The sequence below is a fragment of the Anolis carolinensis genome, chromosome 4 (genome assembly GCF_035594765.1).
Source record: "Anolis carolinensis isolate JA03-04 chromosome 4, rAnoCar3.1.pri, whole genome shotgun sequence".
NCBI classification, from domain to species: Eukaryota; Metazoa; Chordata; class Lepidosauria; order Squamata; family Dactyloidae; genus Anolis; species Anolis carolinensis.
The window spans coordinates 180040316-180060085 of NC_085844.1; the positions used below are offsets into that span (position 1 = coordinate 180040316).

The following is a 19770-nucleotide window of genomic DNA, read 5'->3' on the forward strand; positions in this document are numbered from 1 at the left end:
GAGGGGAGAAAAGGGAGAGAGGAAGAAAGAGGATCGAGAGCAGAGAGAGAAAAAGAAGAAAAAAAAAAAGCCTTTAAGTGTCCACTATCTCGCTTATGAGTGTTCGCTATGGGTAAGTTTTTATTCGTGCTCTACCCTCCTTATTGGATTTTAGTTTCCCCTTGACTGGGGTAGTTGTACTATGGAACACATTTAGTTCTTATGCTGGTAGAAATATTCCTTTCAGTAGAGAGTATCTGGCTTTCGTCTCTAGTAAGGGATCTGTCATTCGCCGTTCCTCCTTCTAAGCGCGCCTCACAGCACTTTAATCTCTTGCTGCCTGTCTGGTGCGTGGGGGGGGGGGGAACTAACCCTCCCAACATCAGTGTCCAAGGTCGCTGAGTTATGGCGGCGTCTTGCTCAGTGACTCAGCTATTCTTCCAGGCAGACCCGCTTTCGTCTTTGGGCTTTTGGCTTTGCGATTTATTTTGCTCTAAGCCAAAGCTCTCCCACACCAGATGAATAGCATACTAATTCCCGTCAGTTTGGCTGGGTATATTCATCAAGCCGTCCAGCTATAGGGAAACAAATCCCCTCGGCACAGAGGATGACATTTGCTGCCTGGATCCGTTCGCCCCGCGATGTTCCAGAGGTCGTCTCAACGGGGGTCGGCTCAACGGGTGATGGTGTTGGTGCATTAAAATCTCATCTGCAGCCAGTCAGGTTTTAAGTTGATTCAGTTTGTTGAAATAAGTTCAGTTGAGTTTTATATTGAAACAATGTTGTATTAAGGAAGTACTTATCTCCAGATCCAGTCTTTTGGCTATCTGCTCCTCTCTGTGGGAAGCTTGATGCAACTTACATATTTTAGTTTGGGCATTGATTTCTGTATGAGATAGTTCTAAAGAAGTAACCGATAGGAAGAGAGTTTTTAGAACGCTTAAGTTCTCGGCTTATTGCTGCCTTCTGCGTCTTCGTCTTCTTTGTCCTCTTATGGGTAAAATGGGCTCGGCTGGCAGTTTGTGCGGACTTTGCCGCTGCCGTCGCCGCGGTTCGCGCTCCCCTGCAGCGCCCGGATCCGTTCCCCCCGACAGAATTCGGGGTCGGCTCGACGGGATGCAGGAGCCTTGCGTCCCCCCTTGTCTCAATCCACAAGGGGAGGGGAGCAGAAGCTCTACCCAACCGCTACAGACGTTGATCTAAAGAGAGCTCTCAAAAGACCCGTCCTGCCGCCATGTCAGCCCACCGGAAGACTTGGACAGATGTACAAATCGTACAACAACTCCTGCTGGAAATGCAAGATTCAAGAAGGCTCGTTTTACCACACATGGTGGTCTTGTGAGATGACCAAAAAATATTGGAAGATAATCCACGAAGAGACACAAAATATCTTAAAGAAAAGATTCCCAATTAAACCAGAATACTATCTACTGGGATTAACAGACTCAGACGCACAGTTTGACAAAAATGATGACATTTTATTTATGTATAGCTCTACGGCAGCAAGAATAGTCTTCGCCAAATTTTGGAAACTGGCAGAAACTCCACCGAAAGAAGCGTGGCTTCAGAAATTGATAGAAATACAAGAAATGGACGAATTAACATTTCTATTAAGAGAATCCAGAGGAAAAAGTATCGAACAAACAAACTGGGGAAAGCTTAGAAATTATATAGCACAATAATGACAGAAAGAAAGATGTTAAATAGATAACTTATACATCCGATACGGAAGATAAAGGAAGACCAACATCCCCTTCTTCCCCCTTCCCCTTTTACCCCATGCCCCCCTTATTCCTACTCCTCCTACCCCTTTCTCCGCTTCCGACTTTTAGTACCCCCCCAGATTATCCCCCAACCCTAGTTATACCCCTGCCTCTACCTTTCCCGGATACCCAATCTGTAGTTTTAACTGATGTATATGTAAAACTCCAATAAAGATCATTTAAAAAAAAAGTTTTTAATCTCCTTCTGCAACTACTTTCCTAGGATAAAGGTGGAGGATGTGTATAACATATGTTTTGATATACAGGCAGTCCCTGAGTTACAAACATCCGACTTACAAACGACTCATAGTTAAGAACGGGATGAAACAATAGAAAGTGAAAGAAATTTACCCTTAAGAAAGGAAATTCACTCCTAAAAGAGTTATCATGGGAAAAAGGGGTCTCAGCTGAAGATTTATCACCAATTCTTGTTTCCACAACATGCCAAATTTTTCAAAATCCAATTATCACAAGGACAGAACGTGAGGTGAAATCTTAAAAACAAACCTACACAACCTATCTTGTTCATAACTTGGGGACTGCCTGTAATATAATTTCGACATGTATATTTTTACAGTATATTTCAATGGTAAGGAGCTTCAAGTGGAAGTGTGTATGCATGTCCATGTATAGATTGATTAACAAGCATGAATTGGTCAGCAAAGAATATTCATGTGCACATGGCCATATTGGCAACTCAGTGAGGTACTAATTAGTAGTGTTGCTTTTTGTTCTCTTTCTTACTATGAGGGCAACTTTGCTAAAAGGGCAAAAAGTATGCTGATGGCAAAGAAGTTTTTGTGATTGAAGCTGCAAGAATTAAAATCCTCCTCAACTTCTTCCTCTTCTCTTTCCCCTTTCAAATTTCTGACAGTAGTGGAGCAAAGGCTCCTTGATGGAAAACTCAATGATTGCTGGACCTGTGACTTAATCCCCTTTCTCACCTATCTCTCATTCATTATGTTTGTGCAAATACATGTATTCCAAAATGTGAAAGAATCTAGTAAACAAAATACTTCTAGTCCTATTCATTTTGGATAAGGGAGGCTCAACCTCTATTATGTTGAGTTAATATGAAACGCTTGAATCAATCCTTTTTAGTGTTTTCATTAATTTCACTCTTATGCAGTCATCCCAAGCCCCCTATCTGTGCTTTTTATTTTGTCTGGAGTATTCACAAGCTAGGGATTGTGTAGCCTTCCACAGTCTATTGGGCTACAATCCTTATTATAGACAATGGTGAAGTGTGAATGTAGTTGCATCCTAACCACATTTGGTGGACTACATGCTCCCCATTTGGTGATCACTGTCTTCCCCATCTTTCTTCTAGGACTGTTTGAATCAGTGTATAGACCATGTGCTTGCCAAGTGCAATTGTAAAAATAAACACTATTTTCATTTTTTTTCTTGTAAATCTTATTCCTAGCATTTGTCACATGAATTATTTATTGTGTTGTTTAATGTGCTATGATTTGTTGTTCTATTATATTTTGTTATATTGTATTGTTCTGGGCATGGCCCCATGTAAGCCGCCCCGAGTCCCCGTTGGGGAGATGGTGGCGGGGTATAAATAAAGTTTATTATTATTATTATTATGAATTGGCAGGGTCTGCTTGTTTGCTTCTTGTTCTCCACTAGTTCCTATTGGTCGCATATCTCATTGTGAATCTTGCTTCAGCCATGTCGGATTTCAAATGGTCAAGCCAGCACGTTTTAGGTCTGCTGCGTGGCCTGGCACCTACAACTTCCATATTCAGCGCGGGTTTAGCCACAGAATTCTTGTCATTTTATTGCACATGTCCAAACCATATCAGACAGGATTCCTTCATCTTCTCAGCAATCGGAGCAACTCCAAAGATGGAGCACACCCATTGACCTGAACATCTGCATTTCCATATTGGGCAGAGTTTGCCTGATGGCCTTAGTGGTTGGCCAATACTCAGTGGCATATAGAGCGACCAGTCTCACTACTGTCCTGTAGATTTTCAATTTTAGCCAGATTGGGGTCTTCTTATCTTTTTTCTTCTTGTAAAATATTTATGGAAAACAAAGCCTACAATATTTATTGTTAACTGTTGATATTCCCTATTTAAATATACTATCTTGTTCACTATGTTGAAGCATAGTGCATCATCTGCAGTATGCAGATTTCAGCTCTGGGCAGATCTTTGTTTTTATATTCATTGTGGAAGTGTAATTTTCACTTTACATGTGAATGATTCGTGTTTACTTAGTATAGGAGTTAATATGTTGCCCTGGACAAAACTGCATCAAGTTTAAAATAAAATCAAAACTGATTATCTGATATTTTTAAAGTCACCAAGATATATCTATCTTGTACAGGCATCTCTCACAAAAGATATAAAATGACTCCCTGGGTTAAAATTTCCAGTCATTCATACAGAGCTTGAACGTTGTGATCTTTTTTTAAAAAGAGAGGCCACATAGTGATGGAGAGAGATGCTTACATTTTCCTGTTATAATAGGAGTCTGAATATCTGGGGGATTGATTTGCCCAGAGTGATGTGACCTTGTCTGTTCTGCAGTTGACAGGTATCAAAAACTGTCTTAGCTGGCCTATTGAATATGAAAGGTGCAACTCATCACAAGCAGTTACTCTTGACCTCTGCTACTTGTCTGATATGGTTCATCAGGACTTGATCTTGTCTACTGTAGGTCAGAACAATAGATTTCCAAAGTGTTTTTGCGAATGTTGGCTATTGTAATGCTCATCACATCTTTCTTTGTATGTCAGATGCTCTAACCTACTTCCATTCATATTCAGAATACTGTGAAATATTTGTCAAAACAGTTTGAAATGATCTTACTTGAAATCACTTTGGGTCTGGCAGACTCCATTTATGTTTTTAGTTATCCAAAGGGTGATTTGTTCTCATAACCTCCCAGAAAGGAGACACTTTCTAAACCTGAAGTTTTTTTATATGACAGAAGCAAGATTTTCAGGGTGAGCAGCTGAATACTTGTTTGAAGAGATCTAAAAAAGACAGGTCCTCTCTGTGTATAGCTAGTAACTCCTGTGCTCACTCCTTATATATCTGTCAGTATAAGAATGCCTTCTGGGGTTAGTTCAATATGACATCTGTGATTTTCCCTGTGTTCCATGTGTGTATTTGGTCCTCGTCAACACCTAAGCAAATATCATCAGAATTATTGAGAACACAATATCCTTCCCACCTTGCAACACTGATCAAAATGGCCTCTTCGTTCTACCGTCAACAACGTAATATTCCAGGGTCACTGAAGGGGGGGGGGGGGCTATACACATCCTGAGTGCAGTTGCTGTCAGTGGATCTAATAGCAGAGCTGATGGAGTATCCTGTTTTGCAGTTATGGATTCGTAACCTAGACTTACAGATCCACTGCTGCTCAGTATTCGCTAATACTATATGTTTTACAATATTGTCACTATTGCCATGATTGTAACCCCCCCCCCCCTCCCCTGTCCTCACCTTAAGAAGCAACAGCTGGACCAAGCAATGGAAGTCTGTTCTGCTGGCAATTGAAGAACAGCAAGATGATGTTTCCATCTCCCTCCTGCCAGTAACCTCTGGTACAAGGACAGGAGTCCTGCTTCTGATTATCACAGTCTCACTTGCTGGTGGAAGGGGCTGGAAATGTCAGTTAGCTATGCCCTAATCCCTAGCAGGATATGTTACCATTGCTTGGTGTGTCTGCTGGCTCCTAGGAAGGTTTAGAGTTGGAATGAGAGATGTTACTCAGTTATGCATTTGTAACTGAATCTCGGCCAAAGTTCTTTTTCCCACAGCCTGGGATCCTATGGAGAGTGCTTGAGTGGCACATGTGATCTACATCTAGGAAAAAATGTACATTGCCGTCACTGGGAGGTTTTGCCAGAATTCACTAAGCCAGTTATGAACATAAAGTATGCTTTCATAATTGGTTCATATACACAATCTCAAAATATTTGCTGGTTAAGAAAATACATAGGGACTGTGAAAGTCCCCCAATTCCCACTTACCAGGCAGCAGACAGTGTAAGCAACAGGGCTCCATTCTCCTGTTGTCAGGGAAGCAGCTGACTGGTGTTTCCATCCTCCCCAAAAACAATTTAAAGTGCAAGGCGGCATTGCCATAGGACTCCCACTTCTGGCTCTTGCACCAGAGATCACTCTCAGTAGGGAGGTGAAATGTCAGTTTGCTGTTTCCCAGTTGATAGAATAACAGACCCTTGTCTCTCACAATGGTTGCTGCTTGGTGAGTGGCTGCAGGGATCAGGCTAGGAGAGACTACTTGGATACATAAGTAAGGTGGTTATGTAGACAAATAGTTGAGAAAGTTCGAAGTATTTTTTTTTTGGCTGATAGCTATACTGTGTCTTATAATTATCCTTATTCCACAGAGACTAAACTCAAAACTGACTCCTGTATCTTTAAGCCATGTATCTTAATTGGGCATCTTTTGATTTTTTTTCTCATGGCAGTTATGGCTATTTTACATTGCCCCAATATCATTTGCTCACCTAGGGGTGTAAAGAACCTATAGGGTTTCCAGTTCCTTCATAAAAAAAGGGTTTGCGTTGTATAAAAAAAAAAGTAAAGGCTTCCCCTGATGTTAAGTCCAGTCATGTCTGACTCTGGGGGGTTGGTGCTCATCTCCATTTCTAAGCTGAAGCGCCGGCGTTGTCCGTAGACACCTCCAAGGTCATGCGGCCGGCATGACTGCATGGAGCGCCGTTACCTTCCCGCCGGAGAGGTACCTATTGATCTACTCACATTGGCATGTTTTCGAACTGCTAGGTTGGCAGGAGCTGGAGCTGTTGTGGTAATCTCTGAGCGGTTAGACTCCATTTAACCATTTCTGGGGGAGATTCCACCAAAAATCAGCAGAGTAGCAAAAGCAAAGCTTTTAAATGCAGCAGTTACTTACACGGGAGTGAGCAAGAGAAGCCTTTGATCAGTTAGGATTGCAATGGACTGCAGAGTCTCAGTAAAAGTTCAAAAAGTATTTATTCAGGTAAAAAGAACTCCATTGTAGATAGAAAGGCTTGGGAGCTGTCTAGTCTACTATAGACTGGTTTCTAAGGAAAAATAAGAAAGGAAAAATAACAAACATCTACATAGTTACATCTTGCCAGGAGAGACGGCAAGATGCTTCTTGTTAGCTAGAAGAACAAAGGGAGAAGGGGGAAGCAAAATGGTTCCAACCTCATGGTCCAGTTTATTGGGGCCATAAAAGACATTCTGACCAATGAGAAGTTAGTGTCCCTAAAGATAAACATTTCTACTAACTTCAAAGTAAGGGATGTGACGTAAACAGGATAGAGTGAAACACAGTAAAGCCTGTCTAGGCATGCTTTGGAAACAGGGAAAGGTTTCCCTCAATCTATCATCTATCTAACTACATCTAGATTTGAGTAGTCCAGGATGATTCCCAACAGGATCAACAGCGGCCGCTCCCGCCGCTCCCGGGGTTTGAACCTGGGACCTTTCGGTCTCCAGCTCAGTGCTTTAACGCACTTCGCCACCGGGGCTCCTCGTGTTGTATGTCTAACACCAAAATATCATCTAATCTTATCTTACGCAAGTTTAATGCCACGACCCTTTAATACAGTCCCTCATGTTGTAGTGACCACCAACCATAAAATAATTTTCATTGCTTTTTCATAACGAATTTTGCTACTGTTATGAATCATAATGTAAACATCTGATATGCAGGATCTACTTAATTACTAAACGTAATTACAGTATACTGATTAATTACGAAATAATATGTACTGATAATCATGGGGGAGAAGTGGAAGGAGGAGAGAGTGAAGGAAGGAGTTAAACAAGAAGGGAGAAGGAGCCACAGAAATAAGAGAGAAGCTGTGAAGGAAGGGAGGGAAGAAGGAAAGGAAGGAGGGAAGAGAGGGAGGGAAGGAAAGGAAGGAAGGAGGGAAAGTAAGGAGAAGGAAGGAAGGAGGGAAAGCAAGAAGGGAAGAGAGGGGGAAGGAAGGAAGGAGAAGGAAGGGAAGGAAAGAAAGGAAGGAAGGGGAGGGAGGGAGGACTGAAGGAAATGAAGGAGGGAATGGAGGAAGGAAAGAAAGAGGAGGGAAGGGAGGGAAAGAAGGAAAGGAAGTCACCCTCCTCTGGACCCATTCCAGCTTGTCAACATCTCCCTTCAGCTGCGGTGCCCAGAATTGGACACAGTATTCCAGGTGTGGTCTGACCAAGGCGAAATAGAGAGGGAGCATGACTTCTATATTCCTAGAATCAGACTGTGTCCAATTCTGGGCACTGCAAACAAAGGGAGATGTTGACTCTAATGTGTCCAGAGGAGGGTGAATCAAAGGATCAAGGGTCTGGAGAACAACCCCTATGAGGAGCGGCTTAAAGAGCTGGGCATGTTTAGCCTGCAGAAGAGAAGGCTGAGAGGAGACATGATGAGGGCCATTATGAAGATGTGAGAGGAAATCATAGGGAGGAGGGAGCAAGCTTGTTTTCTGCTGCCCTGGAGACTAGGACACAGTGGAACAATGGCTCCAAACTACAGGAAAGGAGATTCCACCTGAAGAGGAAGAATTTCCTCACTGTGAGAGAGAGCTATTCAGCAGTGGAACTCTCTGCCCCGGACTGTGGTGGAGGCTCCTTCTTTGGGGGCATTGAAGCAGAGGCTGGATGGCCATCTGTTGGGGAGCTTTGAATGCAGTTTTCTTGCTTCTTGGCAGGCGGTTGGACTGGATGGCCAACGAGGTCTCATCCAATTCTAGGATTCTATGATTCTATGAAAGAAGGAAAGGCAGGAAGGGAAGGAAGGAGGGAAAGAAGGAGAAGGAAGGGAAGGAAAGAAAGGGAGGAAGGGAAGGAAGGGGGGAGAGGGAGCATTCTGCTCCCATCTCTTTGAGCGCGTCTACACTGTCGAATTAATTTACTTTGACACCACTTCAGCTCCTATGCAATCCTGGGAGTTTTAGTATTGCAGCCTTTTCTGCCAAAAGGTTTTCATTACAAGTTCTTAGCAGATCTCTACCAGGTCTTCTGTAAAGCAAATGAGTCTCTATGACTAGTTCTAGAGATTGATTTACTTGGTTGCTGTAAGTTTTCCAGGCTGTCTAGCCATGTTCCAGAAGCATTTCACCCACATCTATGGCAGGCATCATCAGAGTTGTGAGATCTGTTGGAAACCGGACAAGTGGATTTTATATATCTGTGGAATAATGTCCCGGGTAGGAGAAATAATTCTTGTCTGTCTGAGACAGGTATGAATGTTGCAATTTGCCACCTCAATTAGCATTGAAAGGCCTTACAGTTTCAAAGCCTGGCTGCTTCCTGTCTGGGGGGATAGTTTGTTGGGAAGTGTTAGATGGCCCTGATTGTTTCCTGTCTGGAATTCCCCTTTTTTCTGAGAGTAGTTCTAAATTTACTGTCCTGATTTTAGAGTTTAGCTGATTTCAGGGCCAGCTAACACCTCCCAACAAAAGATTCCCCCAGGCAGGAAGCAGCCAGGCAATGTGTTGTTGAAGGCTTTCATAGCTGGGTTGCTGTGAGTTTTCCAGGCTGTATGGCTATGTTCCAGAAGCATTCTCTCCTGACGTTTCGCCCACATCTATGGCAGGCATCTTCAGGGGTTGTGGGGTCTGTTGGAAACTAGGCAAGTGGGGTTTATATATCTGTGGAATGATGTCCAGGGTGGGAGAAAGAATTCTTGTATGTTTGAGGCAGGTGTGAATGTTTCAATTGGTCGTCTTGATTAACATTGAAAAGACTTTCAGGTTCAAGGCCTGGCTGCTTCTTGTCTGAGGGAATCCTTTGTTAGGAGGTGTTAGCTGGCCCTGAAGGAAGGAAGGGGGAAAGGAATGGAGGGAAGGGAAGAATGGAAGGAAAAGGAAGGAAAGGAAAGAAAGAGAGGAAGGGAAAGGAAGGATGAAGGGAAGGGAGGAGGAAAAAGAAGAAAGGAAGGAAAGGAATGGAGGGAAGGAAGGAGGGAAAAGGAGGAAAGAAAAGAAGAAGAAGAAGGGGAAGGAAAAAAGGGAAGGAAGGAAAGGAAAGAGGTAAGGATGGAGGGACGGAAGGAAGGGAGGAAAGTGGAGAAGGAAGGTCATTCACTCAGAAGCACCGTCCTGGGGATGGTTCCCCTCCTCCACCTCCAGTGCGATGCAGCTGCTTCAGTCTCCACCTCGTCTCTCAAGAAACAAGACCAGCTCTCTCCAGGCATTGCCTCTGACCCAAACCCCAAGGCAGAGGAGGAGGCAGGCAGGAGGCATCTTGCAGGAAGAGGAGGAGGAGGCAAGGAAGGCCGGGGGCAGCCAAGAGGGAGAAGGCGGCTGCTGCTGCTGTTTCTGCTTCCCTGACGGTGCTGCTTTTGCCTGCTGCTGGCGGCAGGCGGGTGGGAGAGGGACTTTTAGGAGCCCACCTCCCGTCCTCCTCCTTCTCTTCCTCTCCTTCCTCCTCTTCCAAAGCAGCAGCAGCTGTGACAACAACACAACGCTCAACCTGCAGCTGTGCTGCTGCCGCCGCTGTCGCTTCAGAAGTGAGGAAGAGGAGGAGGAGGACACTCGCCTTCCGCCAGCAGCTGGCAGAAGCAGCACCGCAGAAAAGCAGCAGCAGCAGGAGCCTGCTTCCTCTCGGCTGCCCCCCTCCTCCTCCTCCTCCTCCTCTTCCCTGCCTCCGGTGCCGCGCTGCTGCTGTTGCCCAGCTGTCTTAGGAGGAGGAGGGGGGAGGAGTGGGTAGCGGCAGCGGCATTGGAGCCTCGCCTGTGGGCTCCATTGCTGCCATGCCCGTCACTCCTTGTCCTCCTCCGGCTGCTGCATGAAGGCGAAAGCTAGGTGGCTTCGGAGCCATGCCAAGGATTGATCCTTTGTTTCCTGAGCATTTTCTGATATGCATATTCAAAAATAGTTTCAGGAAAGGAGATCTGAAAACCATTTCAGATAAAATGTGTTTTGCTATTTAATTGAAGCCAATGTTCAAATGTTGAATTCTCTAGTATTTTGGGAAATAAAGTGAGCAGTCAATTCTCTCTTAAAATTAACTGGAATGCATGAAAGAGTTAAGTGGGCTAGTTGGTTTCTTTTTCATTCCTGAATGGGTTTGTAAAATGGGATTGCTGCTCTTGAGAGATTACTTGCATTTCAGGCCTTGAGATAAACTGTATACCTCAGACATGTAGCAATTCCTTTGGCCAGTGCCCAACTTACCTGAAATTGCTAGGTGCAGGTACTTGGGCTGGAAAATATCATGTATTTAACACTAGTTTGTGCACTTATTTTGATAGTTAGCTAGAGTAGAAGGAAACAAGTAGGGGCTTTTCTCTTTCTTCACTAGTTCCCTTCCCATTTCAGACAAAGCCTTTGCCTTAAGAGAATAAAACGTGTAGCACAACAATTCCCGCCCGCCCCCATCTCCATTTAGTAAAATGCTATTCCCAGGGCATGCAATATAGTGAAGCTTGAAACTAGATTCCTTACTTCTGAGCAAACATCGGAAAGTTTTAATTTTGACCTTTGTCCCTTCTTTGAAATGATAACATGTCCATCAGGTTTATATTGCAGGGAAGGCGAGATGGGGGGAATAATCAACTATTTCATCATATCACCATTTGGATGCCAATAGCTGATTAACTATTGATGGATTGTTACACATTTTTCAGAATATGCAATTAACTACAGAATTGTCTATATTAAAACAATCCACAACCTGGCATCTGCATATTTCCTAATCATTGCCTGCAAGTCTGCACATATTTACTCAGAAATAAGTCCCACTCAATTGAGTGTGCCATATGTTCAGATAAGTATGTGTAGGATTGTAGTCTTAGTGTGTTACATTAAATCTCATTTTGTTGAGTATAGTTTCAGTCTTAAGCTCAAACATTATTTTTCTATCATACTTTCACATGGAGCAATTTTGTTTTGCTAGGTTCCACTCTCCAGCTGTACATCTGCTCCTACAGCACTTCATTGATTTTTGTCCTATGATAGTTTGTCCTTGTGTATCTTTTTCCCTTCTCCTCTTAGCACAAATCCCTTTTGAAACTAATAAATTCTTCAGGAAAGCTACAGAGGTGAGATTGCACTTACTGTGATTCTCTGTGATAAGGACAAAAATCCACATGAGGCCATAAATGTTTTGCAGAATATGCTTATAATAATTTGGATAATTCTAAATGCATTAGTATATTTTGCCCTTTTGTACTTGAATATTTTGTTGTATGGAAGTGCATGATTCAGTAAACATGTATTTTTAAAATGTACTTGAGAACTGTAACCTTCTGTTGAAATAGTGTATATGGAAACACCTTGTGGAAAAAAGACTTCAATCATACTCATCTTTCATGGGAGCAAGTTCTACTGAATCCAGTGTGACCTTTCTGTGTTGACTTGTATAGGATTGTCTGTTTTACTTGAGTGAATAGGCGAAAGGTATATTCAGCCAAATAACATTTCTAGAATATATACTCATGTTTTTGTGGTCGTTGTTTTGTTTTTGTTTTTTTTATTAAAAATATGCTTTTAGCCACATTACAAGAGAAAATAATTTGTATTGTTGATTGCTCCAGCATAGCATCTTTCAAATGAATTATGAGTAGTTCTTTATTGATCTGTCTTATTCTAGGTCACTGAGCTATATATCCAAAGTGTTTATACAATCTATTGGAATCAATAAACAATTTAAACTGGTGTAACTGCAGAATGTTTGCTAGTCCCAAAGAAAATGAAAGTATGACAAAGAATGCAGCTGTAGAGGTTTATTTTGTTTTGTCAGAATAAAGTCAGTAAAATAATAAAAGCATTCCAGCAGTACTGCAAGAAACTACTGACACCGTAATCCCATATGTACGGACTTTGTGGTTTACGCAGGCATTATTTCAGCCTTTATACTAGAGAATTCCTTTTATTTATAGTTTTAAGAAATTACTTTTTGAAAATGAGCTTCAGAGAATATCTCCTCCAGGAGTAAGCACATCATAAAAAGGTTTCAATTTAGATTATGGGTGTTACATTTCAGGTTTAGCTTTGTTGTATGGTGACTTTAGATGGTGTAAATATTAACATAATGACTTAAAGTGTGGATTAGGTTTTATAGTTATGTCTCAAATAAGACAATTAAAAAGAAGCTGATACTGTTTTTTATTAATACTTAAATATTTGTATTTAGAAAATCAAGTAGAAAGCTATGTGGCCAGTAAACATTTCTTATGCCACAGTGCACACTAGTGGATTGTTAGGTCATTTCACTATATTTAGTTTATGGAAAATAATTTCAAAACATTTTTTCAGTACAACAGAATCCTGATCACACTTTTATCCCAAACACAGGCTAGCATTGTGATGTGGAACAATACTGGAAATTTGATTAGTGACAAATAGAAATACATAATATGTTTAGAAAACTGTGCTTGCTTGAAAGTTCCATCAGAAAGACTTGGTACTACATATCCTTTCCCCTAATGTCATCTAATAACCAGAGTAATGTGTATACATTCTTTTTGAAAGTTCAGAAATGATTCTGCTATATGCCCTATTTACTAATGTTATTTCCTTACTATCATTCCAGCAAGAAGTTTATCAACTTTTCTGCATGCCGATCTTCCAAGAATATTTAATAATTTTGCTAAAGTTCCAGATGTCATAAAACTGCACTATGCTGCAGAGAATAGTAAAGTTGTCTCACTATTACAGCAAAGTCCTCAACTAGTATGCAGAAAATTTAGTCCATACCAACTTGATGAGATATGTATTCATAACAATTTTCTTTCATTGCTTGAAAGTGTTGGTACAAATACCCAAGTAGGCAAAGGATCTGTCTACATGGACTGTGCTGATACAATTGCAAAAACCTTGTTCAAGTGTACACTATATACTATTAGAATTAAGTGTGTGCTTTATATTATTTTAAAATGTATTCATTATATGTATCTATATAAGAGAAAATAATGATGATATAATACAAAGCAATACCAATAATTTATAGCACTCACATTAAGTGACATCAACCATAAAATGTTTTTCATTCAAGGTTTCGTTCTGTTTGGAGCACACCAGTAAATGGAGAAGATATCCATAAACGGGTGAAAAATATTTTAAGGACGCACAGTACAAGGCAAAGACTGACATTTGTAAGTTTTTTCAATTAAGAGGCATAAAGGAAGAATAGGAAACTATGAAGGAACATATCACAAGGCTAGATGCCATGTGTAGGAGGCAGGCTGTTCTCCTTGAATCCCATCCCCAAAGCCCCAATAGTACATCTTTCTTTGGTAAGATATGTTGTAAGAAATCTTATTTTTTAAAAGACGAATATCAACAAATGAGATTATCATGAGATGCGAATCTTGATTTCTTAGGATGACAGTTGCTTGTCAAAAGAAGAGTCTGCTAGAACAAGCAAGACAAGGACTTCTAATAAAAAAGAAGTTTCCTGTATAGATTCTTCAAGCTACAACGAGCTGCAGAGCAGGTAACATTTCTCTTCGTATTATTCCTTTCTTACCATAGTCCACGCTTAGCCTTTTTACTCTGTAGAAAGTTCTATTCTGTGGATGTTATTGTCATTGAACTAAACTATGTAAATTGAAATTCTATAAAACATTCTGTGAAAAGACTTTGCATACCTGATACACCTGAGCTGTAAAAAACCATGAATTAATCAGATTTAAGATTATTGATTTCAGTGGTGATTCATCTACACTGAGGAGTTTTATCTGGTGTAAAATATCCCAGATCCAGTATGTTGATCCTGAACCTAGAGGTTCTTTTAACATGGCTGAGGAATGCAGCCACTCAAGCGGGGTGGCATGCATCCTGTTTCCTCTGTCACCACTTTCCCCACCTATTTTCCTGATTGCACAGGTGCTCCATCCTGACCTCAACAGAGGAAGAACAAGTGGATATCTCTGGTTCCCACAGGGCCCTTTGTTAATGTCAGAATGGAGCAGCAACACAATCAGGAAGAAGGAGGCAGGCACTCCATTCTGATGTCAGCAGAAGCATCTGCAATGGCCAGGAGCTTGGACAGAACTCCAAGGCCAGCTAGGAATGACAGGAACACAGCCATAACCCATTCCCTGAAGAGCACAAGGAAAGGGTGTTGGCACTAGCATCCTGTCTGGGCAGCAGCTTGTGCCAAGTTGTACTCAATCCAACTGTCCAGGCAAATACTGTCATAAACTCAGCAAACTCTGCACTCAGTAAAATCTGGAATATCCCCCAACTTTGCTCAGTGTAGGGCAAAGCCTTTTTAAACTAAAAACAAAAACAAAAATAGGGGTATTTGTTGGAGGTAGCTGACTTCCATTTTATTCTGCCATTTTTGGCTAGTGGAGAGAAGCCCTAGGTTTCTCTTCTATACATTTCTACTCTGTCTCTTTAAGTTATGTGATTAGTAGCCGGCAAACCAATGCTCCATCCAATATTGTTGAGGTAATATGATAATCCCCAGGTTGCATCTTAGGGGGTCGAGCTTTGATCATCTTTACATCAAGATTCTAACTCCCAATAACCATTACGAGTATACCGGTGTATGGAAGAGTCACTTAACTTATGGGGCTCATTGCTTTTCACATTATCTCAGGGATATTGGATGTAGACACATTTGAGCCTAGCCCACCCTTTAAGTTCTCTAACTATTGCTTTGTCAACTAATTCCAGCATAATTATGTCTCTTATGTTCTTGATGGAGATCGTGGGAGCTACAGGCTGTGCATAAAAAAATCTGGAATGGCTATTGTCATAGCATCATTGAAAGAATGTACTTTAAAATGGAATACTCAAATAGAGTTGAGCACTGATGGAATCATCACATTAGGTAGTGCAGTCAAGGGAGTAGAGGCTAAAGAGAGAGACTCAAGGACATTCTGACAGCTTGAAGTCTGCTATCGTCCTCATAAATAGCATATTAAGACAGAGTTCAGAGGAGAATGTAGTTTTGCTGACCAAATGTTCACACTAATGTAAATGATTGAAAACCATGGGGACTGTGCAGAAGGTCTGTGGTATTTAAATATTTAGTGTGGGGGTGACTTTGAGAGGAACTTGTGGGACTCTAAAAGCGATGGAACAAAAGCATGTGACAGGTATATGACAGGTGTTTCAGAAAATGGAGATGAGTGCAGTTATCCTTGTCTTAATATGATTTGTGCATGTAATCCCCAAATCACTTCAGTTTGGCTTGTCAAGATAGTTTCCAGTTAAGATTGCAGACTGATTTTTTTCCTAACATGGATGTAGCAATGTCCATTCCAGTGTTCAATTTCTCATGAGGATGGGACAACATTCACAAATCAAGGGACTGTCAAGCATCAAGACATTGTCAGTGATGTGGAATTCACATGAAGTGCTCCTACTCACTATAAGCATATCTTGATCTGTTGTGATGACTATGGTTCTAGGCAAAGGAAATGGATTTCTTGGAACCACATTATTCTGTTCTTTATGCAGTACTCTTGTTTAGCCCTGTCAGGTGTGCTTTGTATAGAATACCAAAGCCAAGAGATTTCATCAAGTACTTTTAAGATGGCTATACAGTAACAGTATTGAAGATTTTGTTTTGTTCCAGCAACTATAGCATCTACAACATTTCATGTAATGAAACTAATTTGCTGATGAATCAATTTCCAAATTCTGAATTGTATTTAGCTTGCTATCATGAAATGATTTAAAAAGTTCCACGTCCTACGACGTCACTCTGTTTAGATACAATGTTGAGAAAAGAGATGTGAGAATCTCTGGGCTAGCAGGATGCAGTTGTTCGTTTCTTCATTCTGACAAGTTTTTAGGGCAGAGGTGTCAAACTTGTGGCATTTCAGGTGTTTGGGACTCCACCTCCCAGAAGCCCAGCTTGTCCAATCATCAGGAATTCTGGAAGCTGAAGTCCAAAACATCTGGAGGGCCACAAGTTTGACACCATTAGCTTAGGGACCACTTGCATGTGTTCTGTTTCTCACAGGAATCAAGCCACCTTCTCCAAGTGGCAGCTTATTTAGTGGATATTATAATCAGGTGGGTAGGGTTCAGGTAGCTCCCAGCTGGGTAGTGTAGCATCACTTGGTACAGGATCTCCCCATAAAGAAGTGACTGTCACATAGATTAATATATAAAGGATGACTTCAAGTGTTTCTTGGAGTCTGTAGATATTGGCACACATGCACCTACACTTTCTCTAGGGTGGTTTTATGATGGCAAGGGGAACCAGATAGAAGGTTTTTCTCCAATGACTTACATTCTTCACAGTGTTGGTGCCTATAGTCTTTTGCCTTCTACAGTTGCCACTTACCCTTCTATAGTTATACTATTCACAGTGCATTCACAGGATGCCACCAATTATACTGACCTCATAGGCATAGAAGTGATTAGCAGATTGACTTAATCAGAGGTTCTAATCTAAATAATTAAATTATGTATTTACACAAAAAATAATGACACTATACTGCCACATTTATATACACAGAAAAGAATATACTGTAATGTAGTTCTGAGTTTAGGTAACCATGTCTGTGTAGAAAAGTTTAGCTGCAACCATAGCATCTGCAAATAGGAGCTACACAAAAGCAAAAATGTATGGGTGTCATACATAAACAAAGTATAAGTACCTGTCATTCTTCTCAATAATGTTTTTAAATAACATTTTAATGTATGTGTTTGTTTCTCTCCCCCCCCCCCTTTTTTTTGTTTTGTTTTTGTTTTGGATGGTGGAACCTTCCTAGTTCATCCATACGACAGAACATCATGGTTCATCTGGATAATGGTGAATATTGGACCAGCCAAGCTTCTGAGTATAAAAACAAACCACACAGAGCAATCTTTGAGGACAGTTTGGAGAAAATCTATCGAAACATGTATAGGAAAGCTTCGGGCTCCATTTCAAAAAATTAATAAGTTTTTCTTAGAACAGGTAGAAATGAACAATATACAAGATAGATAATTTAAAGGTGATGTTTATCTGATTAATCTTTGTACTCTTTCTTTTTTTTTACCTGAAATATTTTTACATGAACCTGTGAAATTCTGAGGCTGGGACTCCAAAAAGGAAAGAAATAAAATCTGGAGAATATTAAGTAGGATGTATTGTTTGCATATGGGATTTATAGATGTGACAGTATGATTAACTTCCCATTTTTCAAACATGCAGCTTTAAATCAGGGTGAATATGCATGCTTATTCACCACACAGATGTCCATGGTTTTGTATATCCATCATGCCTTTCAAGTCCTCTTACAGGCACAAATGGAAACCATCCGCTTCCATTGCTTCCAGTAATGTGTTTCTAACATTCTGCTATTGAAAAGCATCCATGAGGCTGGTTTTCAGTAGCAGTGCTGTATCAGTAATTATCTTTCTGAAAAAGTATAGTTCACTCATATGTCTATGCAAGAAGAGGAATGAAGAGCAGCATTTTTCATGGTGGCTGAATGTGTGAATTCAGTATGAATAGTGGTAAAGTGTGCATCATCATCAGAGCTCTCATTCACTATCAAAACAGGTGCCTGTTGCTGCTGCTCCTGATATGATAGTATACACTCATTGTTTACTACAGATAGATAAATGTAGAAATATCCTAATATCCCAATATGGAAATTATATCAAAAGAAGTATGTGTGTATGTTGCCTATGAGCTGAATTTATTGTGCATCAGAAGGAATAGGGATATTATTCCCATTTAAATCTGTAAGGCCTGATTTTTTTCTCCTTTCCTGTACCACTTTGAATTATAATATTCTGTTGGTAATCTTGGTTTAACCTAGCAATGCTGTAGTTTAAGAATGGGAGTCATGTGGCTTCCAGATGTTGGACTAAAAATCCCAGTAGCTTTGCCAATAGTGTAGAATACAGGGAGTCAGTTTCCATCTTCTGTTAACTGAATCCTACACTGAGCTGGGATTTTGGAGAAGATGACCTTTAGATCTCTTTCAGTTTTACACCTCTGTTTCAACAATCTCTTTCTCACTGTGCTTGTTCTCAAATTTCCCATGATCAAATAGGTCCCAGTGTTCTTTTCAGATTGCATCAGCAATGTCAGGGCATTGTTTAAGTGCGAAAAAGCAAGTCTGGAGCACATCAGGTAACACAGCCAAATGCACACATTATGAATGTCCTGTATCTCAATATGATTGAATTTGGAGTCTGTCCTTTCAGGCTCAAGAGATGCTTTGGCAGAACTGTACTGGCAAAGCTGGGCATCTTTCTGCTAAAGGACACCAAATGTTCACCAGCAGTTTTGAAACTTCCCCTGAGAAGGAACCTTTTCATCCTTCCACTGCATATTTCCCACATTAACAAATCAGGACAAGTGTCTCACTTTTTTCAAGAAAGGAAGAAAAAAGTCAGAAGTGGAACTTTGTATCTCTTACTTCCTTTCAGAAAGGAAAGAAAGAAATAAGTTCTTTTTGGAATAGTTGCTGTCTACAATCACAGAAATAGACTTACGGTAAGTATTGCTTACCAAGGTTGCTGGCAGATATCATGAAGCATATGTAATGTATTATTTTATTACCAGGCCGTCTCCATTTTGTACTACTGTGTTTATGCCAGAAAATTGGAAGTCTCATATCCCCACAGGACTGTTTCTGGTCAAATCACATTTTTTTAAATTGAAAGACATTTTAGTCACCCACGTAAAAATATCCAAGTGGTATACAATAGCAAATAAAACAGTAAATTCCCAATATAAAATATAAGTTGACATGTATGTAGAATAATGGCATTATAGGAGAGGGGGATTCTAATTCAGTACAGCAGCTAAAGGCAGCAAAAGCTATTTTTAAAAATATTAATTACCATATATACTGAGTTTTTCAGCCCTTATTTATGAGCTGAAAAAGCCTCCCCCTGCTTATAATTGGGTCAAGGTCAAGGCTGTAGGAGAGTTTAACAAATATTTCAGGGGAAAATGCTTTCATAAGATTAATGAATATATTTTACTTCTTCCTTATCAGTGTGTTTTCTTTTGCAAAGCCTCCCTCCCTCTTAATCAAGGGAATGTTTTGAAAAGAGAAAGACACCCTTGCAAGTCAGGAAGAAGAGATATATATATATATATATATATATATATATATATATATATATATATATT

General features: G+C 40.6%; 1 protein-coding gene across 3 annotated transcripts in view; it reads left to right on the forward strand.

The window, feature by feature from the left end:
* spata6 (spermatogenesis associated 6) overlaps positions 1-17755 on the forward strand; it is a 53005-nt gene extending 35250 nt beyond the window's left edge. For 2 of the 3 annotated variants that reach the window (XM_062978320.1, XM_062978319.1), the window contains 3 exons: positions 13720-13819; positions 14048-14160; positions 17405-17755. In XM_062978320.1, coding sequence (XP_062834390.1) covers positions 13720-13819; positions 14048-14160; positions 17405-17573 — 382 coding nt within the window. In that variant the 3' untranslated portion in view covers positions 17574-17755. Of the gene's footprint in view, positions 1-13719; positions 13961-14047; positions 14161-17404 lie in introns of those variants that run through there. The other variant, XR_010005414.1, reaches the window with a different exon arrangement.
* Positions 17756-19770: the final 2015 nt, after the last annotated feature.